This window comes from Pholis gunnellus, assembly GCF_910591455.1.
Source record: "Pholis gunnellus genome assembly, chromosome: 10".
Taxonomy (NCBI): Eukaryota; Metazoa; Chordata; class Actinopteri; order Perciformes; family Pholidae; genus Pholis; species Pholis gunnellus.
In genome coordinates this window covers 9,666,216-9,693,665 of record NC_136537.1, presented here as the reverse complement: position 1 = coordinate 9,693,665, position 27,450 = coordinate 9,666,216, and the positions used below count along the sequence as shown (strand labels likewise).

General features: G+C 42.3%; 2 protein-coding genes across 2 annotated transcripts; both read left to right on the top strand.

Moving 5' to 3' along the window:
- Positions 1–666: 666 nt before the first annotated feature.
- On the top strand, positions 667–5,382 carry thg1l (tRNA-histidine guanylyltransferase 1-like). The gene is made up of 7 exons (XM_079167091.1): positions 667–831; positions 1,281–1,484; positions 1,591–1,767; positions 1,873–2,042; positions 2,137–2,225; positions 3,324–3,431; positions 4,716–5,382. Exons 2-7 carry the CDS (start codon positions 1,291–1,293, stop codon positions 4,875–4,877), a joined length of 900 nt encoding a protein of 299 aa, XP_079023217.1. The 5' UTR covers positions 667–831; positions 1,281–1,290; the 3' UTR covers positions 4,878–5,382.
- A 2,116-nt stretch (positions 5,383–7,498) lies between these two features.
- Positions 7,499–25,266, top strand: adam19b (ADAM metallopeptidase domain 19b; the record flags this gene model as incomplete). Its single annotated transcript, XM_079167432.1, has 23 exons — positions 7,499–7,625; positions 7,917–8,029; positions 8,139–8,209; positions 15,719–15,797; positions 16,028–16,104; positions 17,751–17,952; positions 18,046–18,111; positions 18,535–18,606; positions 18,716–18,882; positions 19,101–19,185; positions 19,615–19,754; positions 19,901–20,078; positions 20,162–20,251; positions 20,452–20,647; positions 21,432–21,540; positions 21,660–21,876; positions 22,095–22,172; positions 22,770–22,878; positions 22,971–23,100; positions 23,225–23,324; positions 23,426–23,779; positions 23,866–23,963; positions 24,039–25,266. 23 exons carry the CDS (start codon positions 7,499–7,501, stop codon positions 24,043–24,045), a joined length of 2,865 nt encoding a protein of 954 aa, XP_079023558.1. The 3' UTR covers positions 24,046–25,266.
- Positions 25,267–27,450: the final 2,184 nt, after the last annotated feature.

Sequence of the window (27,450 nt, the reverse complement as noted above, 5' to 3'; positions counted from 1 at the left end):
CAACGAGCACACAGTGAAAAAAAGTGACGAATCCGTGTTGTTAAGTAGCTCCCGTCTGTTGAGGCTGAGGTTACACTCTGCACCCATTTCAGGAGACCCTAAACGTCAGAGACACGAGCACGCAATTATTGTGGAGCTTTTCAATCCCGGAAGTGTGTTTATGTTGTTATCTATGTTTTCTTTCCTGTAATAATTTGATAGTAATTGCCTAATTAGGTATACACCCATGAAACAATCCCAACACATTTCCCCAGAAAACCGTCGAGCCTTCAGCTGGACCACCAATTACGTACGACGTGTTTCATCTTAAACGTACGACGTGTTTCATCTTACACATACACGATCTTTGGTATCCACTTTCGCTCCACAACCACAAGATGGCGCTAAGACACCGGTTATATTTTCTAGCTCCCACATAAGTATGATACATCTGCTTGCTTTGATATACATATACTCCAAAGCAGCAGCACAATAATTAATTTGTATGATAATGGTCGTTTAAAATGGGCGAACAAGCAGCTGAAAGTAATACGCTATTTGATGTTAATGAGTTTTGTTTGTTACTTTCAGTCTTGTGCTCCGGAACCTTTGTTCGGTGGTTTGCGGCTTCACTACGACATAATTCGTTGATGGACTATACACAAATCAACGTGTGTGACCCGACAACTGTCTGAGGATAAATGACGACACTGCTTCATTACTCTACTATACTGAATAGTGGTGTTTGTGTAACTTACAACATATCAAGATATTAACGCATGAAACAAACGGAGCAACGTTAGCTAACTTACTGCGCGTGCAAAGGACTAGCACAACACAAGCCATCCAAGTGTAAGTAATGACCAATGTTAAAGATGGTCAGAGGAACCTGTAATCATCCCATTATTAGGCCCGTGATGAGTTGAATGTGTTTTTTAATTGGCTTCGGTGTCATAATATAGTTGTTGTGGATAGTGGGCGATAGCACACAATTACAACATCAATAAGTCAATGTGCTATCATGTAATGCAGAGAAATACAGTACGCCACCATTAATGAGGTGGATGCATTAGCATTATGCTACTCCTGAATATATTTAAATTCCCACCAACTCATTTGCCAAACATGATGTATTTATTTATCTACTAGTCACTGTGAATTACTTAATCTCATGCATGTTTAAACACAAGACAGTTTACCAGAATACATTAACGAATGTCATCACTGCGCACACAACAGCAGCACTTGTAACTTCCTTTGTAAAGTACGTTATGTGTGTGCTTATTGCTTTTTCGTTCCAGGAGCACCCTCATGCTGATTGGAAAGGCCTGCAGATTCGGTGGACGTGTCCGGTCTTGCGTTGTCTATCCTCTGGCCTGTCTTTTTACCGCTTCCAGCAACATGGCCAAGAGCAAGTTTGAGTACGTCCGCAACTTTGAAACGGATGACACGTGTCTCCGAAACTGCTACATTGTTGTGAGACTGGATGGGCGCAACTTCCACAAGTGAGTTTCCTCTTCTAACGCTGTGAGGACACGAGTAATGTTGCCAAACAATAGGATGATGTACACGCCTCTCTTGTTCTAAGTTTCTTCATGCATTTCGTTTCAGGTTTGCAGAGCAGCACAAGTTTATAAAGCCCAGTGATAACCGGGCTCTGGGCCTGATGACCCGAAGTGCACGCTCTGTCATGGAAGAACTAGAGGATGTCAGTATTGCTTATGGGCAAAGTGATGAGTTCAGCTTTGTTTTCAAGAGGTCCTCTACCTGGTTCAAGAGGAGAGCGAGGTACCGATGTTTCACCGCGCTGTCGTCCAACGTCATTCCCACACAAGCTTTTCATGCTTTTCACTTAACGTCTCTCTCTCTCTCTCTCTCTCTCTCTTCCGGCAGTAAGCTCATGACTCATGTGGCCTCCCAGTTCTCCTCCTCATATGTGTTTTACTGGAAGGAGTTTTTTGGGGAGCAGCCCCTCTTGTACCCCCCCGGCTTTGACGGACGCGTGGTCCTGTATCCCAGCAACCGCAACCTCAGAGACTACCTCAGCTGGAGGCAAGCGGATTGTAAGTGCTGACTGTAGTACAGATCCTGCATTTGACTTCTAGATGCATCGGTTCGTGACGCTGACGACTGCACGCGTGTTCCCGTGTCTTTCAGGTCACATCAATAATCTGTACAACACAGTGTTTTGGACTTTAGTACAAAAGGGGGGACTCACCACAGCCCAGGCAGAGGATCGCTTAAAAGTGAGTAATATGTGTTTGTGTGTGCATGTACAGATTCATGAGTTTATGTAAACACATCGTTTTTCCTAAGCAGCAACAGCAGCAGTGTTTAAATAACTCACTATTGTATACTATACTATTTCAATGCCAACAACAAATGTAAATAAATCAATATATATATATATATATATATATATATATATATATATATATATATATATATATATATATATATATATATATATATATATATATATATATAAAATAAACATTATTCTTAGCAGCAAATATAGTTCAAACACAGCTGCTTTACTATTGTCTTATCGGTTCCCGTTAAGAAGTTTCAGGGGGCATCCTTAATCATCATACATTGAATACTCATGTGAATACGTTGACTAAAACAAACTAATCAAGTTAAAGACATTTAGTCAGGCTAACCATGAGTGGATTAATGGAAAATATATTAAGTACATTAATTAATAATTCAAATTATAGTTATTTGCAGGTTTCTTATCCATGTTCCACTTTAAATGGCTCTGCTGCCTGAAAGTACAAATGAAAGTACGTAAACTTTGATCATATAAATATTTTTTATTTGTTATGTTACGAAGAAGCCATGTTTCTGGATGTCAGGGGGATGCATATGAAGGTACAGCTGTGACTGCATTTCATTGCCGCATTTCTTCATGCGTATTAATACAGTCACCTCATTATTTACTTCTGGTTCATACTCGGAGATGAACACATGCTGACTGACACAGCTGTCCTCTTGAAGTCGCTTCATTCTCTGGTGGGCTCTGAGGGAAGTGACGAGTTGTGGAAATGTTCGCGAGTCGTCCCATCAAACTGTCCTGCTTCCTAGATCCTTTCATCACCTTACAAATGTTTCTTTGGGAAAAAACCTGCCCAAAGACGTCAAAGATAATCTTCCTTAGAGATCATCGCCTCGATGGAATTCCTCATTCAAACAACAATAGAACCAGTGGGTGGTGTGGTCGTTTTAATGCTGGTGTGGCTGATGAGATGGCTTTTTCAGTGAGGCCTCTCGTATGAGATGCTTTACGCACATTTTTGTAACATTTACATCCATATGTATAACTGTGTGATGTCTCCCTCCAGGGAACATTAGCTGCAGACAAAAACGAGATCCTGTTCTCTGAGTTTGATATCAACTACAACACTGAGTCTGCCCTCCACAGGAAAGGCACCACTCTCATCTGGGAAAAGGTGAGCTGCTACAAAGAGTTTGAACTCTGCACTATTACTACAGAGGGATTCACTTGGATAACTCCTGTTGGATATCTTTGATTCCCAACGCGTGTTGAAGGGTTTAAAATCCGTACTGCAGCCACCTCCGCCTCTCACGTCATCTACTTCTACATTAGTCAGTGTTTGTCCTCGACATGGCTTCTCTGTCTGAACACAGAGGATCGTCTCTCGGCCTCTGCTCTCAGCAGTATCAGCAGAACATGTTGAGTTTTGTGCACTTATGCAAAGCTGCAACTCCAAAACTTAACATTTCCTGTTGATGTTTTGTGAAGCTGAAGTTTCTCCTGTGCATGTTCATTTACTACTTTGTTATTTTTGGCCATAAAAATGTAGATTTCTATTTCTTTGGTCAAAGTTGCCTCATAGTCCACTAGCTTACAGGTAACACTTTCAAAACTCCAACATGTGAGTTTTTAAATGCATTAACAGGTAAACCTTCCAACAGGTCCCTGCATGTACTTTATTGCCAAATGACAAAATATTCACTGAAAAGGAATAAATACAAACTCAAGCAGCTTACGAGACTTTATTATTAGATCTTCATACATAGTGAAATGAAAGAATGGCTACGTGGCAGGTTTAGAAACATATGGCATGCTACGAAAAGTGTTGAGCATCATTGTGCATTATACAGGAACCTACAGTGCTGCATGTACATTACCTCAACATATTATGCATTATGACAAAAACAACAACACCTTCTAGTCTTATTAACACGTTTATTTATTACTTATTGAGTCCGTACAAAAACAGAAGTGTGAGAAGATGAAGTTGTGGTTTTACTGGGGCTTATGTGCTAGACTAGTGGACTTCCTGAAGTGTGGAAACGGTGTGTCTGATGTGTCTTTAGACAGATTTGAGACTGTTGTGTTCCAAAATGTTGGACTATTCCTTTAATAGGGGTGTCTTCATCATTTTCAGACCCCTCTACGGGCTCTTCTTTTTGTTTTCATGTCACAGTTCCCAAATGACTGGTGAACTAAGGTGCTGTTAAATAGACCATTTAAATCTGACCATATGGCATTAGTGTGGTACATTCCCCCCAAAATATGGCGGTAATATCACACATGATATACCATGCAACGTCATTTTAAAGAATAATTAAAACGCTGTCTGACCATAAAAGTAATGATCATAATCAAGACTCTAACCATGGCATAGTGCTGAAAACAAAATGTTTAAATGGCACCGCTGTCCATCGGGTTAACTGTACCACCAATATTCCTCATTGTTTGTGTCCAGCGAGATGAAACTGTCACCAAGCGCATGAAGCGGCCGAACGGAGAGGAGGAGGACGTGGCCGTGACTCGCAGCAGGAGGCGGGTGCACGCCCACCACGGCGACATCATAGGAGAGCAGTTCTGGGAGGAGCACCCGGACATCCTGGAGGACGACACCTGCTGACGGCTCCGGTGCTGCTGCAGGAGAACATGACTGAACTGAGCGGAGCCATGCGAGCAGTGGCCATATGACAGAGCGGCTTGATGTTGACTGATGTAGATGAACAACTGTGTCAAACAGCATGCTACCCGTGAAGCTCGGGGCCCCTTGGATCCCTCGTAAGAGCGTTTTCCGAGACTGAAGCCTTTGATGGTTGACTCTGTACGATTACTCTCTCACAGCCGGAACATATTCATACTTCTACGTATTAAACTTCAATCATAATATTCCCTTAAAAGTGGGACGGTTTCTGCTTAAATTGATGATGATGCCTGTCATGCTCAAAGGGAAGCAGATGATTTCATAATCTTTTTAGCAGCGGGTGTTGAGGACACACACAGCAGTCTGATTCTGCCCCTCAGGTCTTCCCACTCGTCATGCTCTACTAAGGTTGCTTTTCCAAAAATACATCTTCATTTGATATCATGAATAACGTTTAAATACTACCATCACTTGATCTTTCTTTTAACATGACAACTCTTGACCCTACTGTTCTCTTTGTTTTGTTTTCTTTGCTTTTCGACTCTCAAATATCCTTTTTGTTCAGGTTCCTAATCTTTGAATTCTAAATGATTCTGGAAGCCTATCTGCAAAGTGTTCAATATCACTTAGTGTGTAGTAAGAAAGAGCATATCTGAGCCAGGAATGAGCAGAGTGAAGCACAAACCAATAACTTGGCAGGACCGAGTGGCCTTGTCATGCAGCCAGGACGCCATTTAGAGATGTGAATGGATTTGGCGGCCTGCACTGTCACCAGTGCTAAGAATATCTCACACACCCTGCGTTACACGCCAGCCCTCTGACATGTGCTCTGTGGCATATTTATCATTGCACTTAGAAATGACCGGCTCAGTATGAATGGCTGCTGGAAGCCTGGAGTGGTAGAAGCCAACTGTATTTTGATACTGTGTAGTAGGCTCGGTTACTGTATTTTTGGTCTCCTGACCCTGTTTAAAAAAAGGAAAATCGTGTAGCTTCTCTACTGTACTTTATGTAACCAACTCTCAGCTCTTCAGCATTTGGGATCAAATTATTTCTCTAAAGCCCATTTGTTTTAATAAGACCCCTATAATAAGTTAATGAACATTTACACACTGCACTTAAATGAACTACGGTGTCCAAAAACACGTTCTGATTGCAGAAGTTGCTCTTTTTTTAATGATATTAACTGAATGCTTAGATCAGTTCACTTGGACCGGTGCCAACCTGTACAATGACTCGACATACGACCTTATAGTATAGAAGGTATCTAAGTAACCAGAACATGTTCAGGCAAGTGGTGTGGTTATTTAAAGACAGCATGTGTTTACTTGCAGGGCCTAAACTTAATCCTGGTTGGAAAAAAATAAAACAACGAGGAAGAAGTCGACACAACCTCAATAAAACTGTCCTCAAATAGCTCTTTGAAAAATATTTCCTGTACTTGAAATTACGAGCAAACGAGTGGAAAAAAACATGTGCATGTAGGCCAAGGAGACGGCATCGGCCACTTGTTGAAAAGAACCACAGAACAAACTGATGCCACCATGGCTGCAGAACCACTAACAAACAGCCAAGTAAAATCTATTGTACTGTAATGCAATCGATTCAGCTAATTCAAAAGGTGATTTACCCGTTTGTATGTGTTTTCACTTGTTAAGAACCCTCTCCAAATACTTCAGGCAATTTAAGTGGTGTGACTACAACGCATATTACATCAGTTGGGATAATAACCATTTTGGAATAATGCATGAACACTCCCAATTCAGAATAAAAGGAAGTGTTACTGTTTTTTTTCTCATTCTGCCAACGTTGGGTGAATGCAGCATTACAATAATGAATTCTGATAATGAATAATGTACTCAATTCCACACATACAAGTTGGTTTAATTGTCATGAGGACTTCTACTCCGGTGGTGAAAACGGAATGTCTTCAGTGATCTGAGAAGATAACTGAAGATGCCACAGTGATGTCCAAAGTGGAGATATTTCGGTCTTTTCTTTTTTTTTAAATCTGTCTCTTGTGAGTCCACCAACTTAATCAGAGTAAAATAAATTGCTCGGATACCCCTTTAAGAAATAGTGATGAAAAAATGCAGATAGTCCTTAAACAACCCCTTCAATTATGAAACTCGTTTAATGACGCTTGCTTTTATCATTATCATAGATTACGAATGGAAAAATATACACACAAATATTAATTGCGTTTTTTTCCTTTTCTAATGCCTAAAATTAAGCTAACGCTAAAAAAAAAAAAGTGGTCCACATTGTTCCCTATTTCTTCCATCAGGATGTTAGTGTCGCTCACTTCTACCTTTTTCATCATATCCTTAGCTTGCCTCACCTCAGCCCGCGGGCTCACTGTCCCCTCTCCGCGTGCGTGCGTGTGTGTGTGTGAGTAATAATGATGAAGGGGAGTGGTTGAGAACGAGAGAGATGAGCGCCCCGCGGACTCCGCAGGCATCTCGTTCAGACGAGCAGCAGCGGCTTATCGCGATGTCACGCCGGCGGCGTCCTCTCAATCTGGTCTGAGACAACCCGAGGCTCGTTAACCGCACATTTATGTCTCAGTGTAGCAGATTCATCAGGAGCCGCTTGTTGTTAGAATGCGTCCAGGAGCGCGTCCTCCTCCTGCCGATGCCGTGCAGCCCTCTCTGTGCCTGTGTCTCCTGGTTCTCCTCCACTGTGCCGAGGCTGCTGCTGCTGCTCTGTCTGGAGGCGCTGTTTACAACGGTGAGTCTGATCGTTTCCCCGGAGCGAAATTGAATGTGTAGCCTGCATGTCTCAGGGAAAACGAGATCGGCATTGCGTTGAAATGTAGTTCCAGTTTCAAAATGCAACGTGCTTGTTGGGCATGCATAATTATGTCAATGTTATTTTTTTTCTGTTAAAAGTGAATCATCCAATGCATAAGTGAAAAAAAACCAAATCAATTTAAGGTCATTTAAGTGCACATGCTGCAGACCACACACACAACTTGGTCATTTGAAATGTTTCCTCCTTTTTTTTCTGTTTTTTCATCAGGAGAAAATAAGCAGGGTTCCCTGAGGAGCATCCTTGATCACGTACAGAGTTATGAGATTACTTATCCCACATGGCTGCATCCTCACAGACACAGGAGGTCTGCTGGCAAAGAGGTGAATCTGTAATAATAAAAAAGAAAACTGATTTAAAAAAAAAAATCTTATGTAATGTAAGTACGCTTTTGATTGACCACTTCCTGCAATCTCTTCTGATCCCCTCCAGCATCCTGCAGAGGCTCAGGTTGTGATCTCAGCTGAGGGCCGGGAGCTCAAACTACACCTGGAGAGAAATGAGTGAGTGATTTAAGTGCTGCTTTGTGTTTCATACAAAGGATTTAAGTAGTAATGTCTCTGGTAACTTTCGGTGCAATTGAGCGCTCCCAGGAGCAGGTATACCTCTATCAACCTGTTTGCACGTGACTGAATGAAGTGTTTGAGCATCTCCAACACTGATCTTGTGTACAGTATTCTTAGACGCCCCCAAAGACGGGCCGACTGGCCCCGTGTATTTGACCAGATGTTAGCTGTCACAGAGTACATTTATAAGGTCAGTGGCCTTGTGGGTGCAGAGAGGGGGATGAAGGGAGGGAAGGAGGGTGATGTTTTTTTTTTGACGACACGAGGGTTGTCACCCGATCCGTGTGCCTTGGGCAAACAGGAAGTGAGACGTTTGCGTCTGCATCTGACATCCTGTAATCTGATGGAGCAGTTCCTGTCCAGCCACAATGGGATGGTGATGGGAAGTATCTAGCTCGTTTAATGGACGGCCTGGTCACTGGGTGGGACGGCGGGGAGAACTGGAGCAGTGGCGACGTCTGTGATGACTACAGAGCTGTGGTTTTATCACTTTTGGATTTGAGCCAGCACACAAGTGAAAAGGAAAGCTTTTAAGAACATTGTAAATGGAGTCCATCAACTGTATTCTCTCTCTGTCACTCATTCACTCACAGGCACACTAACAAACCGTGACTCCACTGTGTCTGACTAAACGTCCCCTGAGGGACCTCCCCCCCCCCCCCCCCCCCCCCCCCCCCCCCCCCCCCGCTCTCCCTCCCCAGCAGGTGGTCACACTGTCAAATTTCCTCCTGGGCAAGGAATTTTAATCAATCACACACTGTGTGTGTGTGTGTGTGTGTGCGTGTGCGTGTGCGTGTGTGTGTGTGTGTGTGTGGTTAAGAGAGGGACAGAGACAAGGGAAGTCAAAGTTGGTTTGAGATAGATTTGATGAAACTTTTTCGGGGTTTTTTTTCGGGAAATGGAGATGGTGTTAACTGATATCAATATTTGTAGATCGTTCTAAAAAAGAGGAAACCCGATGCAGTAGAAAATATTCCAAGTAAGCTAGACAAATGTATTTTGAAACCGTTTTGTGCAACTTCTCAACGGTTTCTTGAAACAGGAAAGCTGTTAACATTTCTTCACTCGTGCCAATCACTTCTACACTTACCGTAGAATAGGAGGAAAGTCATGTGCACCACAGTGAAGCAGTCATTGGCAGTGACATTGTTTGTCCTTAGGCTCCCTCCAACAGTGCTCATACAATATGTATAAAGAGAAAATCACAATCAATCAAGTAAAAATTAGAATATAAGACATAATGCAATAGTGGAGAAGTTAAAGTATTGGAATGAAATATATAAAATAGAATAAAATATAATATAACATATAGTACTGTGGTAGACAAAAAAAAAAAGAAGGAAAATAATTGTAGAAATAAAACTGTTAATTGTCATAAAGGACCAAAAGTGTTGGGAATGAAAAAAAAAGAAAGTTAAAGAAGACAGTTTCATATGAAAGAAACACATTTCCATTTCCTTGACATTGATCCTTTAAGTGTCTGAGAGCTTTATTGATGTAGAAAAAAAAATCATCTAAATACTCTATTGTGCTTCATTCAAGTACTTGTATGTTTTTTTGCCACAATTCACTTCGGGACTGTACGAAAGTCAGTATTAGGGGAAGAGGGGGTCAAGAAAGGGGGGAGGGGTCATGTGTTTTTTCTCTTTTTCTAAAGGGAGGGTAGTCTGAATTTATTTAGAAGTGCAGGTCTTTCAACATCTTTACCAGATTTATATTTTATGTCAGCCTTCCCTTGAACTGCACAAAGCTCTCGGCTGTGCATGTTCATTCATTCAGTGACTGACAGAGCGGTTAAGTTCAGTAGCTCTTTGGCCCAGAAATGTAGTGGCTGTAATGTTTGGTAAACAAAATGTGCAATTTGGTGGATATTATGAAAATTACTGTTCCACTAACATACAAAGTTTTTAACTGGGCACCCTTTTCAATTGGGTAACGTATCTTAAGTTTATGAGTCGAGACTTTAATTAAATCTTTTTTTAAACATTGAACTATGAAGTTCAGCCCCCCCCCCCACCCCACCCCAATCATTTTCACACGGCCCCTCAGAAAAAAATAGTTTTACAGCATGCAAAGAAAGAGTCTCTCTTTGAGGACACATTATAAAAGTCTTAGGTTTACCATTCACCCCGCCACCAGCCAGTGTTTCCCCTCTCTCCAAGACTAAACAGCAAATCCCAGACTGGGTTACTGTTTTTGTATTTATCCTCTGTTGACCTAATGTGGAGAAGAAGAAGAAAGCCGTTTGTGTCACTGAAGATCGATGTCTGATTTTGGAGAGAAGCCAGAGAAAATGCTGCCAGTGTCCGTCTCTTGTGTCCTGGCTACTCCCTCGTGTCCTCATTGCCCCTGCAGCTGTAACAGTCAGCAGATAAGGGAGAACCCAACCCAGCTGTGAGATGGTCTTGATCTTGTCTTTCTGTTTACTCTCCTGCATTTTACATCCATCCCCCCTCCCCCCTCCCTCTCCCTTTTAATTCCAGTTCACCTCAAGTACTCTTCACTTAATGTATCACTTAATCAAAATCTGGAGACAGACAAAGCCGTGAATGTTTGTGGGCATCAGTACTCCCAGTGGCTGGATCACACACTCGATCCATTTATGTCCTCCCCGGCCATTCTTGTCAACGTGCATGTGTGTGCGCGTGGGTCTTTTTTTTTTTTTGTGTGGCCTGTACGAGCATCGCTGTGTGTGTCTGCCTGAGCTTTTATCTTAATGAAAGGCTAAGGTGCTCCTGTAGAGGGTTGATTTGGTTAAGAGCCAGGCAGCGGCCAGTGTGCTGACTCAGGAGTGCAGGAAAAGGGATGTAAAAACAGTGAGTGAGCGGGGGAGGGGACGGTGTAAGAAAATGAATGATGGACCGGAGGAGAAGGGTTGAGGTGAGAGAAGTCATGGAAAGAGGAAGGTGGCGACGGTCGGGGTCAGTTTGGATGTGAGTAATGTGCGTTTGGTTCAGATATGAATCGTGTGGATGCTCTTGCTTCCTCCTCTGCACGACTTTCCTCTGTTCTTCTGTTAAATGCCCTTCCTGCACACCCTAAAGTGCATGAACCTGAATTGAGCACTCCCTTGTGAAATGCGCACATCATTGTCCCCACCTCGTACGTCTTCCACTGTCCACTCTGAAAGCGTGCACCCCATTCTTTCTCATTTCTTTCCTCACCACGTCTGATATTCCCCAGGGCTCTAGTGCAAATATGCATCTCCCACACGTTCGCCGCGGTCAGGGTTTGGGAGACCGAGGCCACACGCAGACAGACGACACACATACAAACATACTTGTACACACACACACAGCAGCAGCCCAAAGGAACACAAACAAGGTTGGAAGCTCAGACCTGATGGATCACAGGTCTGGCGAGCAGAGAGCAGGGATGCATTCGCCTTATCCTTGTTTCTATGTTTAGTCTCACAGTGGCTCGGTCCCGTCTGCTTTGATGTCTTAATGTAGGCCAGTGTGTTAGCCTGTGTTTTAGGGAAACACTCTTTCTCTCTCTCACACACACACAAAGGGCTTCACACCACAGTACATTGGCCTCCCTGTGCAATAAAAGCCTCTTCATCATCCGTTGCAGAGTGGTACTTTGACTTTGCGTCAGCTTTCTCCCTCCCTCCACCCGCGTGCAGTGATGTCATCTGATCCTATGAGAGAATGCGACCCACTGACCCTAATGCATTACCCCACGTCCACTTCTCCCCCCCCCCCCCCCAACCCCTCACTATCTCCCAAGTACATTAGCATTACTCCCCCACCCCTTCTCTCCCCTCATGAGGCTGAACCAAGCCTTTGTCTCAGCCTCACTGCCCAGACAGTCCTGATTCAGCCAGTATTGAGCTCCTCAATCACAGCATCTGTCTGGACACTGGACTAAGTCCAAACTCTGTGGAGCTCTCCCACCATCGCACAGAGATGTTTGCAGTCTTGATTTGAAAGCTTTCACAGCATTTCACAGAATGCAATTCGACTCAAGGGTTGACTTTCTTTGTGGAGAGTTTGATGAGACAGACTTCTAAGTCTGTACGGTCAATACGAAACTACAGCCGGCAGCAGCTTAGCTGAGCATTAAGACTGGAAACAGGGGAACTCGGCCAACTCCTCCTAACAGCACCTCTAAAGCTGATTAAAACTATATATTGTTTGTTTAATCCATGAAAACACCAACGTCTAAAAACAATAATGTGTGGGTTAAAGGGGGTTATGTGCCAGACTATTTCTTAGCCAGGCGCAGTGACTCGCTGGAGTCTCAGCTGGCTGCCAGCAGCGTCACTGTGACAGCAAGATCCTCGGACGTCACTGCACCCGGCCAAGAAGTAGTCCTCTGCGTAACCCGCGTAAAACCGAATTATAGGCTTTGTGAAATCTCTGTTTTAGCAAATGAGATATAGGGTGTTAATCAATGAGCTTCAGAGGTACTTCTAGACAGAGTTGCTAGAGACAGGATAGCTGTTTCCCTTTGTTCAAAGTCTTTCTGCTAAGCTAGCTGACTGTCGCTTCATATTTCTCCTACATACATGAAAGTGATATCACCAGCAAATATGTGAATTATTCATTCTAGACTTGGAAGGTAATGGTTCCAACCAGACACCCTAAAGATAGCAAGAGCAACAAAAAAAGCTTTCTCAAGCAGAGCAAGAAGAAACAGCAAAACATTAGTACATTAGTACAGCAACAATATCCACTATTCGGTACATTTAGCCATGCAAGTGACACGAAGCAACAACTAAGCAACTAAGACGCAACCATTTTTTGACGCATACACACATGCAGAGCAGCAATAAGACATTGAGCAGGAAGGTTGATCTTGATCAAATGTTAAAAGATGCATTATGTCACTTTTTCATGTCAAAACAAGCGTTTCTCCACTGTCACTGATCAACATTGCTCCTATTCTTACATACATAAAAACATTTTGTAGCAATGAACTAATGACATCATGCTTAACTGCATGTGCATTGCAGTTGTCCTCATATTTTTATCAAACTGTAAACAACTGGAGACACTGGTTAGTCAAATTGAAACTACTGCACCTGCAGGTTATTTTGAGTGGTTCCTGCTGTGGTTTCTGCCGGATGACAGATGCATTGTTTCAGCTCTCATTCGGTCGGTTCTTTACGGTTTAAATAAACCACCAGTTGGCACAAGTTCAGTGGCTATGGCATTAAAAAGTCATGTCAAAGGAGTTATTTTCACTGCCTAAACAGAGAAGGCATTAACTCTGTTTAACCTTCCACAGAAGAGACAGTAGCCTTTCATCAGCATTTTAGTAATGGGGGGAAAAAGACAAAACTAAGCTGGCATTATATGTTTTCAGTAGTGACAATGGCTTTGTTAATAGCATGTTGTGTCTATACAGTATGTCATATAGTGGCATGTTATACAGTCTATGGGTGTACTCAGCTGCTGACTGGCATGGGAGAATCGGGGAGAATGGAGGAGAGAAAGAGTCATTATGTGTCTCCTCATGGAAGAAGGGAGCCTTCCTGTATATAGCAGCCGGGTAAAGCTCAATCAATCATCAGCCACTCTGCCATTAATTCTGCCTTTTTAAAGCGACAGAGAGGGTTACACAGATGAGAAGAGTGCATGATGGGAATATTCGGGCAGTTGAAGAAGCAGGAAAACTTGAGGAAGGCCAGATATAAATGCGGTTAGAAGGTCAAATCACAATACGGGGGGTTACCCAGTTTAGGGTGAGTCAGCCGGATGAATTACCGCTGACTGATCATTTTTAAGTCTCCCAACCCCAGGGTGGTAATCTGTTAAAGGATGAAGCAGACGTTTTCTGTCTTTGTATTGCTCTGTGGCTGATTGCATCAACAGGCTGTCATTGTTTCAAGTGGCTTGTCTCCTTCGGGGCATCTGACGGAAGAGAACAGAAAAATCCCCATCTTCCCTTCATTTGTCTTCATCGTCCTTTCAAGGAATAGTTTGACATTTTGGAAAACACAGTTATACTTGCTAACTTGTCGAGAGTTAGATAAGAAGATCGCTACCTCTCTCATGTCTGTGTGCTGAATATGAAGCTACAGCAGCTGATTAGCCTAGCTTAGCATAAAGACTTCAAACAGGGTGAAAGAGGCTCTTTACAACAATAAAAAAAAATCCGGCAATCACCCCTTAGGCTCATCAATTAACACATTATATATCATTTCTTTAATACATACAAAAAGTTTCAGTCACTGAAACCAGAGCCAGGCTTGATGTTTCCCCCATTCTTTATGCTAAGCTAAGCTAGGCAGCTCCTGGCTGTAGCCTTATATTTAATGGACAGATATGAGAGTGGATAGATCTTCTCATCTAACTCTGCAAAAAGAAAAGCCTATTAGCGCGTTTTCCAACATGTTGAACTATTAATTTAACTTCCTCCCACTGACTTTCACTAATTCTATCTGGCAAATATAAAAAAGGAATAACAGAATACATAGCTACTACCCTGAGGTGAAGTCACAAGCTGGCTAAAATGGAAAATGGGTGCAGATACGTGATGAATAATAAGATCTGAGTGGGACATCTTGGGGTCTGTCTGTGTTTATTTGAGACTTAAGTCAAGTCCAGTCTTTCGATCAGCACCAGCAGATACTTGTAGGTTTCCCTAGAGCTTGATTCCATTGCCGTTACAGGCTGTTTGATGCATCTGAGTTTGACCGTAGGGGGAGATTTAGCAATGTGGAGCAAAAGAAAACCAGCTGTGAGGCAGGCAGAGTTTATGAATGAAAACAGGAAGAATGGATTGAGACAGAGCTGGAAGGAGAAAGACAGGAAAACAAGCATCTGTACGAGATGTAAATATTGGGCCGGTAGGTTGACAGAAGTTTGACAGAAACGGCCCGAGTCTGAAGACACTCACTCAATCACATACACAGATGGAGAGTAAGAGGAATGTAATGTTTTTCCACTATGATATTGATGTTTCTCTCGGTATGTGTATGTTTCCCTGATTTATCAGCCTCTCCTGCGCAGTCTGTATTGTATACTAATGGAGAAATTCCAGTAATGGAGGAAAGAAACTTTGGACTTTTGTAAATAATAGCCCTGTCAAACCAATGCAGTCTGGACATACCATCAAATCTACTCTCAGCATGGGGAAGTTACCATCTCTTACTTGAGCGATACTCTACAGAAAGTAAAAAGGGTAATTTGGGAAAGGTACATATGGATTTAGTTCCAGTCCCAAAACTTTTCCACTTTATTCCTCGTATTTCTGCAAAGAATCTTTGTCTAAATCTTTAAAGCGGTCTGGTTTTGTCTCCGTCAGAGTGAATTTTTTATGAGCTGTGGGCTGCTGGAGAGAATCTGTCTTCTTCTATCTCCTCTGTTTGCCCCAGCTTTTACTCACTTTTCACCGTTGTTCCACCATATTGCTGCTGTTTCAGGAGATTGAACGTTAGACGCTACATATATTCTCTTGCAAATTGCCTCTGAGTTGTGTGCCATCTTCCACCAGGCAGCTGTTGGCCCCTGGATATCAGGAAATATGGTACACTCCCGATGGAGCCCGCAGGTCCTCCTCTCCTGCCAGCACTGTAAGTCTACGAGACAGTTTGATGCTCTTAAAATGCAGCGGGGAGCTGTACGTGATCATAGAAGAGAAATGGATACAAATGCAGTTTATCAAATCCTATGGCAGGAGAATAACAAGCGTTATGGTCATAAAATATTACATTTCATGCTTACATAACGAGGTCTTCTGGTTGAATGACCGTCTCTCTTATCACTGTGCGTGTGTTGAGCTTTAATTGTTTTTGTGTTGCAGGGACACTGTTTCTACCATGGCGAGGTTCTGGGCATGAAAGGCTCAAGTGTTGCTGTTAGCACATGCTCAGGACTCAGGTAAGTGAAACTCCACCACGGGCTGTTTTCATACAATTTTCAAATATTTAGAGTTGGTCCCAATGGTGAAAGCCATTTCTTAGAATTCTAAGAAGTGTCCCATAAGACTAAATCCCTCTAAAAGTAAAAAGCTGTTCTTTAAGACGGCTCCTGGAGTTAAGAGCAGGGAGGAGGACTCTCTGTAGCTTCAGCGTTAGCCGCAAGAAACGGAGCCAAGAAGAAAGTTTTCCCAATACGCATAGGCCGGGAGTTAGTGCTGCAGAATAAATCATGGAGGGAAGGTATTTGTGATTGATCTTACTAACGATGTGTTGGCAGCACTCGCTCAATGAATGAAAGCTTTTAGCTCCATTAATGCTAATTTTACTGCCTCCGTTCTTTTCATTTTGGGCCAGCAAAACATAATTAATGGATACATTGTAATTTTCTTACTATTTTCTAAGTCATTGATAAAAAAAATATTAATAATACATACGTTACTGTTCAACATTTTCTATTTTGGTCAACTTGCCAAAATAAATGCCGAAATTTGTCCAAATATCAGTGCCATTTTCACAGCTCTGAACATCACTATCGTCCACATTCATACATGTAAAAAGCTGATTAGAAACTCTTTCTTCATAATAAATCTAGCTGATATTCCCCTTCCCCGGTTACAGAAACCAGGTTTCTCCTAAACACAACCTTTAAGAAATCAGGTTATTGCCATATTAAGATCAGTACAAAGAATGCATATATCAGACTCTTTCCCTAAGCTGGGAATCCTAATTATGAATGTTTGAGGGCAAGTTAAGAGCTCTCGGAGAGAATCCTCAGATTGTCTGTGAACAGGATTTTGTAGATGAAAAGAACCAAAGCCTGCACATCGGTCCAGCCTGTGATCAAGCCATGGCTTAGTAGATAAGGTAACAGGAAACAGTTATGTGCAGTGCCTTGAGCAGTCCAGTAGGTTAGTAGGTCATTTGCTCGGGAGCCGGTTCATTGAGTACAGCTCAGAATGGAGATCCTGTGTTTTCTGCTGGTGTCGATCCAAGGCAGCTGAGCCTTCCTGCTAGAAACACCGGCAGCAGTGGAGGAACTGGAAAGCACTGACAGAAATCGTAGCCACATGTGTGTTCCCGTGGGTTCAGTGCTCTGCATCTGGGGGACGACTGAATGAATACGTCTTCCTACTAATGTAGATTCTCTGGAGAAATGCAAACGCTGCATAGAGGGACACTGATATGTGGGCGTCCGACCTCTCCAGATGTTTGCTACAGCTGCTTGACCTGCTGCTGCGTGCATGCTCGCGTGTTTGTGTATAGACATCTGCGTTTATGAAGGGTTTTGTGAAGAAGCCAAAAGATTGTGTACTGCTCTGTCTGCCCCAGCTGATTTTCATTTATAAACAGCAGTAAATAGCTTTAGCCACTTCGTTCTGCTCCACCCATCCGTAAAACCACCACAGCCAAATATAAAGAATCCCAATGAAGGATTGCTGTTGGAAATTACATTTAATCTCATGTTTTTTAAGATTTATTTACAATATTTGCTATAGATTTACCAGTATGCCACACTGTGCAAACACACAGACAGGATCATCGATCCACATTGATTTCCTCGAGCTATGATTGGATGGAACCATCAGCAGTGTCTTGTTTCCCCAGGGGACTGATTTCTCTGAACACAAGCGTCAGCTACCTGATAGAGCCTCTTCCTGTTTCCACGGGTGCACAGCAGCACGCTGTGTTCAGAGCCGAGAGTCTCCATCTACCCGGAGGTAGCTGCCTGCATCACCGTGGCAACGGGGAGCAGGAGGAGGGGCTCAACGACTTCATCCATGGAATGATGTCATCGCGGAGCGCGAGGGTGAGTTGGGACAGCGCAGTGGACAAAATCACCTGCAACCCAAATCCTTTGCAAGTTTTACACAAATCATGACAATTTTGTCTCCGTTTTCAGGAGAAAAGAGACCTGAGCCAGAACATGAAGTACGTGGAGCTGCTGATAGTGGCAGACAAGGCTGAGGTGAGGACACGGTTGTGGATTTGGCCACATTTTAATAAGGCAGGAAATGAAAATGATGACAGCATTACATGTGGAAGGACAGGTATCATGAGATCAAGATAGCAACACGCTGTAGATAGGTGTGAATGGTTGTCTGTCTCTCTATGAGTCAGCCCTGTGGCGTACCCCGCCTCTCGCCCAATGTCGGCTGTGTAGCTGTAATGAGCTATTTAAATGCAGCATAAAATGTTTATTTCGGTATTATAATGTACCTAAATATAGAATATGTCAGTAAATTGCACCATCACTCTATTTAGAGTAAGGTGTTGTAAATGTAAAGATCTGAATCACATCCTGTTTGTCGTCTCAAGTCCCCGTTTGAGGTTTAGGAAGAAGTGTGGGTGTGTCTATTTCTGTGTACTATGTGGTTTATGTCGTTTGCAGTTTGAGAAGCATGGGAGTAGTCTCCAGAAGACCAAAGTGAAATTACTGGAGGCGGCCAACTTGGTTGACAAGGTAGCATCTGCTGCAGAACATGAAAACCACAATCACGACAGATTCATCTCACCCATATTGAGTAGAGACAAGTCAAATTCTCTGTGACGTTTCCTCTCCACACCCGCAGTACTACAAGGCCTTGAGCATCCGTGTTGCGTTGATCGGTCTGGAGGTGTGGACCAGCCAGGACATGATCAGCGTTTCAGACAACCCTCACAGCACTCTGGCAGCATTCCTGTCCTGGAGAGGCAAACAGCTCCGCACGCTCCCCAACGACAACGCTCAGCTCATCACGTCAGTGTTTCTCTCTCCCACTAATCTTCCCATTTGTCATTCTGCACCCTGTCCAACGCTAGTGTCCCACCTATCTCCTCTTAGCCTCTTGTCCCATGGGGGGGGGATCTCTCAATTGATTCTATCTTCATTGTGTGAGGCAATAACTATCACCGGTTGTATCCCTGTGGGCCGTTGTCCAGCTGGAACTAATCACCGGTGGCGTTTTGTGTCTCCAGGGGGAGGGGCTTCCAAGGCACCACCATCGGGCTGGCACCTCTCAAAGCCATGTGCTCCGACTACCAGTCCGGTGGAGTGAACACGGTGAGAGACAAGAGTCTAAACAAACGTTTGATGGGGTGGCTGTAACTCAGGTGGTACAATGGATCAGACAGTAATCGTAGGGTTGGTAGTTTGATCTCCAGCTCCTCCTGTCCGTGTGTTGACGTAGACTTGAGCAAGACATGAACCCCAAATTGTCAGCCCAATGTACTTGTGGGGAAAACATTTAAAAACCCAAAGTGTATCCCAGATTAATATAACGTAATACTCTAGTATGTTTTCACCTTGTCAAAAATAACGTACATGATTAGCCTCGTATTTTAGGTTAGAGTTGTGGAACACCAGAATGTATCCAGCGATATTTCTCCAAATTGCAATGAGAAATGAATAACTTTGTACCCACCCACCTAAAGAATTGACGTTTTTTTTTACAGATCTTTAAGTAATCTGTTACCCTTCTTTTTTAAATAGGACCACTCCGAGTCAGCTGTGGGTGTGGCTGCCACCATGGCACATGAGATGGGCCACAACTTCGGCATGAGCCACGACAGTGCAGGCTGCTGCCAGGCGAAGGCCGAAGACGGAGGTTGTATCATGGCTGCTGCTACTGGGTACGATACGCAAGTGTCCTACAACCAAACGAATGGCCGCTATTAAACTAATATGGAAGAGAAAAACTGAAGATTTGAAAGATGACATTTGATTACAATAAAGTTAGCATAATGTGTTTGTGCGCGTCTTCCTTGTCACGAACCAGGCATCCATTTCCACGTGTGTTCACTGGTTGCAACCTGAAGGAGCTGAAGAGCTACCTGAACTCTGGAGGAGGGAAGTGTCTCTTCAACCTGCCAAACACTAGATCCATGTATGGAGGGCAGCGCTGCGGCAACGGTTACCTGGAGGATGGAGAAGAATGTGACTGTGGAGAAGAAGAGGTGTGTTGTGTCTCTTGAATGTTGCCACACATATTTCTTTGTATGTTTTTGCCAGGACTCCTGACTCTACACTCTTTGTGCAGGAATGTACAAGTCCCTGCTGTAACGCCAACAACTGCACTCTGAAAGCTGGAGCTGAGTGTGCCCATGGCGTCTGCTGTCATAACTGCAAGGTACTAACATTCATCTAACATTCACGGTCATCTGAATCTGATGATCATCCCCTGATGGATGTGTCCCCTGGGCTAATTCTCACTATGTGATGAACATTTTAGCAATTGAGTTATAGCTCTAATTCTGTCTTCATATCTCTTGTCGTCGTCCTCTTCAGTGTGTTTCCTAACCATTCTTCCTCCTCTTCCTCTCCGTCCAGTTGAAAAGCCCAGGTGCGCTGTGCCGCCCTCCCTCTGGCTCGTGTGACCTGCCAGAGTACTGCGATGGGAAGGAGGAGTCTTGTCCTGCTAATTTCTACTTGGTGGACGGTACGTCGTGTGCAGGCGGGCAGGCCTACTGTTACACCGGCATGTGTCTGAACCTGGAGCAGCAGTGTCGCTCCCTCTGGGGACGAGGTGGGTAAACTGAATGCTTATAATCTATTAATCCTTTGTCCCAAAAGGGGGTATGCATATTTTGATCACATGCAGCGTATACAGCATTGTAAATGTAGCATATTTCATACATGTGTATGACTCAGTTTCCACTTTATTGGGTACACCTAGCTAAAACTAATGCAGTCTTATTGCAAATTAAGACAAATTCCATATACAAATTGAATTGACCATTTAATTCCCATTTTGAAAGAAACTGTGCCACCTACTGTCCTGACAGCATGTGACATCGACACAAATTGTGTATTTGTATGTACTGTACGTGGTTAGATTTTGAATATGTAACACTGACATCGGACATTATTTTTATTATCTTCAGTTTTCATGGCTTTTAAAGATTTTAAATAGATAATCAGTTTAAATGTGAGTAAATAAATATCACTAATGTACATTCACAAAATGTCAGCCATCAAACGATCTCATATTTGATCTTTAAAGCAGTTAAACATGCAGTTTGAAGTGGATATGCCGGGTAGAGTTAGAGATGACGCCTCAGTGGGTCACAGGTTTAGGTTGTTGTTATTGGACAGTGTCCATATTCACGTTGCGACAGAGCCTCCCTGGAGAGCCTTTGTAGTACCACAGGAGCAACACTGAACAGTAAGGGATGCCATCTGGTCTCCATCGGGTGGTCACATCACACACTGTGCACACATTTACTGCATGTGTGTGTTATTTTATGTGTGTGTGTGTGTGTGCAGACTTATTCATGTGTTTCTGTGCACTTTCTCTCCTCCGACCACAGATGGCCGCCCGGCTCCTGACCTGTGTTTTCAGAAGGTAAACGAAGCTGGGGACATGTACGGGAACTGTGGCAAAGATCTGTTTGGGAAGTACAGGAGCTGTAAGGAAAGGTGAAGATCTCAACGATTTGGTTCATGTACCTCATCTATCACATTTCCGTTCCTCTACATTTCCTGAGAATGCCCAGTCTCACCAAACTGATGATAACCTTTTTTATTGTCTCTGCCAGGGATGCTCAATGTGGGAAAATCCAGTGTTTAACCTCAGCCTCCAAGCCCATTCAGAACAGCGCTGTGGGCATAAAAACCACCGTCAGCGTGGGCAACAAGAAGATCCAGTGTATGGGAACACACGTGTACAAGCCTGGGCAGGGGGACGAGGAGGGGCAGGGTGACACACTGGACCCGGGCCTGGTCATGACGGGCACCAAGTGTGGTGTTGACTCAGTGAGATTTAATAATTAGAATTTACTGTTGTGGCAGAGAGCATGCTTTAGATCTCTGTTTGAGATGTTGGTTTGTCTATTACCACATTTAATTGTTGTTATTTACTAACTTTGTGGCTCCAGTCTTTGTGATGTTCATAAAGAAAAACGGTACCACTTATAGGAACTACTCTTTAACCTCTTCACTGACTCTCATCCTCGCACCACTCCTTTCAACAGATTTGCTTCAATGGAGAATGCCGCAATGCATCTTTCCTCAGAGCTGATGAGTGCAATGCCAAGTGCCATGGACACGGGGTAAGTTTCTGTGTGTGTGTGTGTGTGTGTGTGTGTGTGTGTGTGTGTGTGTGTGTGTGTGTGTGTGTGTGTGTGTGTGTGTGTGTGTGTGTGTGTGTGTGTGTGTGTGTGTGTGTGTGTGTGTGTGTGTGTGAGGAAGGATGCTGGGAGGATTAATTTCCAAAGAGTGCTGGAAGATTTGGCTGCCAGCCCACTAATATAAAAAAAGCTTTGCAGTCGTGCAAGAAGTATTTCGATCTTTTACTTAATCAAAGTAGCAATATATGAAGGTAGAAATACCCCAGTACAATTAAAAGTCATGCTTTCTAAATCTTGCTCAAAGTAAAAGTACAGAAGTATTATCAGAAAAAAATAACTTGAATAAAAAGGACATTATTTCTCTCTCAAATGCAAGTAAAAAAACAATTTCATTTCTTTATACCTGAATGCTCTTAATTACATGTCACCACTGAACCTTGGACTTTTTTTCCAATTGAAATTATTTTAACGTACCTCTCTAGTGTACTTAAGTGTCATTCATTTCTAAACCTGCATGTCAATGTAATAAATAAAACATTTTTTATTGTAATTTTAATGTGTAATGTGTTCTTTCGCCAGCTGTGCAACAACAATCATAACTGCCACTGTGAGGCGGGCTGGGCTCCTCCTCTGTGTGACCAGAAGGGGTCAGGTGGGAGTGTAAACAGTGGACCTGTCATCAGCCACAGTGAGACACTTTTTTCATATACTGACAGTTCAGAATATGTCTTTGAAATTCTGTAATTTTCTGACTATTGTCTAATGTTCTATTGCCAACAGGCAATCTCCTTCCAGTCCTGGTGGTCCTTCCCCTGGTTCTCTTTGTGGTTTTGTCTGCTGTTGGACTCTGGTGCTGCTACAGACATAAACTCCACCCACTGAAAACCTCTGTTCCACCTCCAGTGTCAAGGTATGGTATTCAGGAGGGTAAAATACCAATCTTCTACATTATAGTGAAGAGCAGTTTGCTCACAATTTACTTTCTATGTTGTGTGGATGTGAAAATACTCTTGTATTTGTGTTTTAACCCTCAGTTGTTCGGTCCCGGTCGAGGGCAAGCCTCTGGCCGAGGGCCATGTGAGCGGTCACGCAAACCCGATATTCTTGCTTAAAAAACAAGACTCGGACCACCTGGTAAAGAAGCCCACTACGACCAAGACAATACTGCCATTCTCTATTGTTTGTGAATATTAGAGGAAACCACTGAACTTTGTTATGGTTGCTTTCTTCCCCAGGGGAAGCCCTCTCCTCGTCCGAGCCCATCTTGCTCATCTCGGTCCAGGCATTCTATCGTGCGTCCGGCAGTGAAGCCTCCTCCCGTCCCTGCGTATGCTGCAGAGCAGACACCTCAGCCCCAGATCCAGCCTGTAGACAGACAATACTCTCCTCAGGGTTACACTCCACCTTCGGTTAAATCAGCTCAGCTCACCGAGCAACGACGAAAACAGGCCCCTCCACCACCTTCAGGACGCCCACCTTTACCTTTCCTGGATGCCAAAACCCACCCACAGCAGTCAGTAGTACCCACGCCCCGACCAGAACCCCCAAACAGACCTCCACCACCTTGTCCTGTCAACAGACTATCAGGGGTGAGTATGTTTGTATGTGTTTCAATAAAACCAATTTTGTTGTAGTTTACTGGGTGTGAAATGTCTGATTTGTTATTTGGATGCAGGAACAGCAACAAATGAAAGGCCTGCAGGTGACCAGTAACGCCCTGCAAAGAGGGAAAGCTGCTTTGGCTCCATCTGCTGGACAGAAAAAGCCAAACAGGTAATTTATCTGGTGCCGTTTTCGAATGTAAATCTGTACAAACTCCTAGTTAACTTCTCTTTTTTTATCTTATAGAAACTAAGAGCTCAGGGAGACGTTGGGGTCCACCACTTACATTCAATAATGGACTTGTGCAAACTGTCTTTTTCAATATTAGCAGCTGACAAGGAAACTGTAGGATATGATGTATACTTGACACCGAGTGGTTTACAGTGTACTTACACTTGTGCATTGAGGGGAAATGCTAGAATCACAGTAAGTCATAGTATATATCACAATGAGTACATTTTAAGTCTTAAATCTTTTAAGATTTATGCTTAATATGTGTTTTGTAAATTAGCGCTATGTGTCTGCTTTCACAACTTGAAACGGCAAACGTTATTTTCCCACAAGTTAATGGAAATGTGAAGTTGTTCCACGTGTGCAGCAGTGTTGAAAAACTGTTCCAGGAGTATTTATTTGCAAAGGACAATTCATGTTTACAATGTAGGATATGTACTAGACATGGTGTCTCTTTAAGAGCATCAGCTGTAAAGGGATATCTTATATTAAGAAAAGATGCCAATATTGAAGTGCTTAGCCTTCTTATGTGTGAATAAGAATGGGATTTTAACTGGACTAAATGGGACCAGTGAAAGCCCTACATGCATGCTGTAATGTACGCTTATGATGAGAGACATATATCTGACATGTAGCAGGGAATGTTATGGTTTTGTCAGTTTGTTATTAGTTTTCTTTTAGTGATTTTATACGGTTGTTGTCTTGCACTTTGAGCAATCATTTTAGTGTCAAATACTCTAAAAAGCCTGCAGAAGGTGAGTATTTGATGAAGATTTTTGGTGATGTATCACTTTAAGGTGATTTGAACCCACACTGTTTCTGTCACTTACTATCAGCGATGAATTCCTCTTTGTCCATGGCAACATTTCAAATCACTTCACATTGATTACAAATAAATAAATGTCACCATAGTTTTATTTACATGTGTCAGTTAAACATCAAAATGTCACCATCAATTTGAGTCATTTTGCATGTTCGTCTGACGATGTTACTGAAACTGTTCAGTGGGAGTTCCCTAATGACCAAAATGCTATAAAGTTACTCCTCTATCTGAGAAGACTATGTTACATGTCCCATGCTGTGTTACAGTGATACCTTTGTAATTACTCTGAGGTACTGTTTAAAATCGTGGTCCATTTGACCACTTGGGGGTGATGACCTGGTTTTATCTGTAATGTGTAAAAACAGTCTGTCAGCTGCCATGTTTTACCTTCTTATCAGATCTATGCAAACCCTGGCACTGTGCAACACTGTGTCTTCAACTTGAATTCAAATAAACACATCGGAAAATTTTAACTGGTTTTGTTTTGTCAATGCTTGTAATCTTGTTCATACCTCGATTCAAACGCTGGCGGATTCAAGAGCTCAGTGTTAGCTTAGTGCATGAACAACATTGGAATTGTTACACCTTTCAATATAGCTGCAAGCAGCAATTCATGCACACACGTACAATGACTTTAACATTCAGGGCTCTTTTAGAGAACATTTTATAGATACAGTATGTTCTTCTACTTCTGCCAAATCTTACACAACCAAAAGATCTGCTGCTGCTCGTCACAGGTCTGTACGAATGTTGAACTAGTGTTTGACAATGATGATGCGAGACCTTTTGGTGGGAGCAGTTCCTCCTTGGTAAGTATTTTGAAGTTTTATGCGAAAACATTTAGATCAATAATGTTACAGTACATTGGTGGTTTGTATGAAAATATATAGATGTATTGATAGTGTTCAGAAAAAAAGTAACATAATCAATTTAGAAATGCCGTGCCGATAATCATGAAAGACTTCAATCAACACCCCTTAAGCCCTCATGGTCAATTATTTAAGTAATGCATGTTTTTGCATGTACTGTTTTTTGATGTTTTGTTATTTAATATTCATTTCTTGTTACAAAAAGGTTACAAGGTTTTTATTTGTCATTGTACGATAGGGTTGCACAACAAAATATAGTTTGTAGTCCACATTAGCTATATAGGAAAGAAAACATCCACCCTATGTATATATACAGGACTGTCTCAGAAAATTAGAATATTGTGATAAAGTTCTTTATTTTGTGTAATGCAATTAAAAAAACAAAAATGTCATGCATTCTGGATTCATTACAAATCAACTGAAATATTGCAAGCCTTTTATTCTTTTAATATTGCTGATTATGGCTTACAGCTTAAGAAAACTCAAATATCCTATCTCTAAATATTAGAATATCATGAAAAAGTATACTAGTAGGGTATTCAACTAATCACTTGAATCGTCTAATTAACTCGAAACACCTGCAAGGGTTTCCTGAGCCTTGAAAAACACTCAGCTTGGTTCAGTAAACTAAATCACACGTATGGGGATTATCACAATATTCTAATTTTCTGAGACAGTCCTGTATATGGAGGGTGGAGGATAAAGAGTCTCACAGCCAGAGTGACCCTACTATACACATTACACATCAAAAATCCTTAATGTTAAAGCCTACATTGCTTGTTGAACCGTTGCACCACCATTAAATACAAGCGTCATGGCTTTATATGCTACAGAAACATTCTTGAAAAAGCTTATTTAAAAGAGTTCAGAGAAGGGGAGGCGTGATCTGTTTAGATCTCCTTTAGTCTGTTTGGAATGACTCAGCAGATTTGTTTTACACAAAATCATCTTAAATGGATATATTTCTTCTTAAAATGTAGTCAACTTTTCCACTTGTGCCCTTTATTTTGGGAGAATATTTTAAGTAAGTACATCAAATCTGCCCTGTACTTTTCCAATGCTGGTTGTCTAGATGGAGCGTTCTGCACATGTACACAAGGCGTGTTTCTAGGAGGTTATTCCCCATATTCTTTACATGATTAATACAGTTACAGATTTGGTTTTATCTATTCATCTTGAGGCCTTTTAAAATGTGTGGGTCATCCCTCTGTAAACAATAAGAGTAATGATTATATCGTTACATTATTATACATGGGTTGTTGTTTTTACTCCGAGGTGTCTAAAATATAAATAACTATAATAACTAGTATTACCTGATTATGAACTCAACTTATAACCTGCAGGTTATTGTTGCAGGTCAACTTTGTGCTGAAGTAAACCAAAATCTTACCTTTGATCACTGACTTCACAAGGAATGTTAAAAGAACACAGTTAAAGTGTAAAGTTATCAGTTTATTTCTACTTATATTGGTTTGGCATGAAAACAATGACGTGAAGTAACTGTTAACTCGCTTGATAAGATCTGCCCCAAGCCATCTTATATTGTTGATCATAATATGTTGCCATGGTTCAAATCGTATCTCTCGGGTAGATTTCAGACTGTTTTCAAATCAACTCAAATCAACAATTTATTTTCCAGCTAGAAATTACGTTGTCATTCTGACGATAACATGTAAATCTTCTTCAGGTTACAGTCTTTTAACAACCTCCAAACCTCTGTTATTAATCTTCAAAA

Coding starts and splice junctions, on each gene's coding strand:
- thg1l (XM_079167091.1), top strand. CDS start 1,291: ATGCTGATTGGAAAGGCCTGCAGATTCGGTGGACGTGTCCGGTCTTGC. Junction 1,485..1,590: donor GATGGGCGCAACTTCCACAA/GTGAGTTTCCTC, acceptor ATTTCGTTTCAG/GTTTGCAGAGCAGCACAAGT. Junction 2,043..2,136: donor CAGCTGGAGGCAAGCGGATT/GTAAGTGCTGAC, acceptor CGTGTCTTTCAG/GTCACATCAATAATCTGTAC.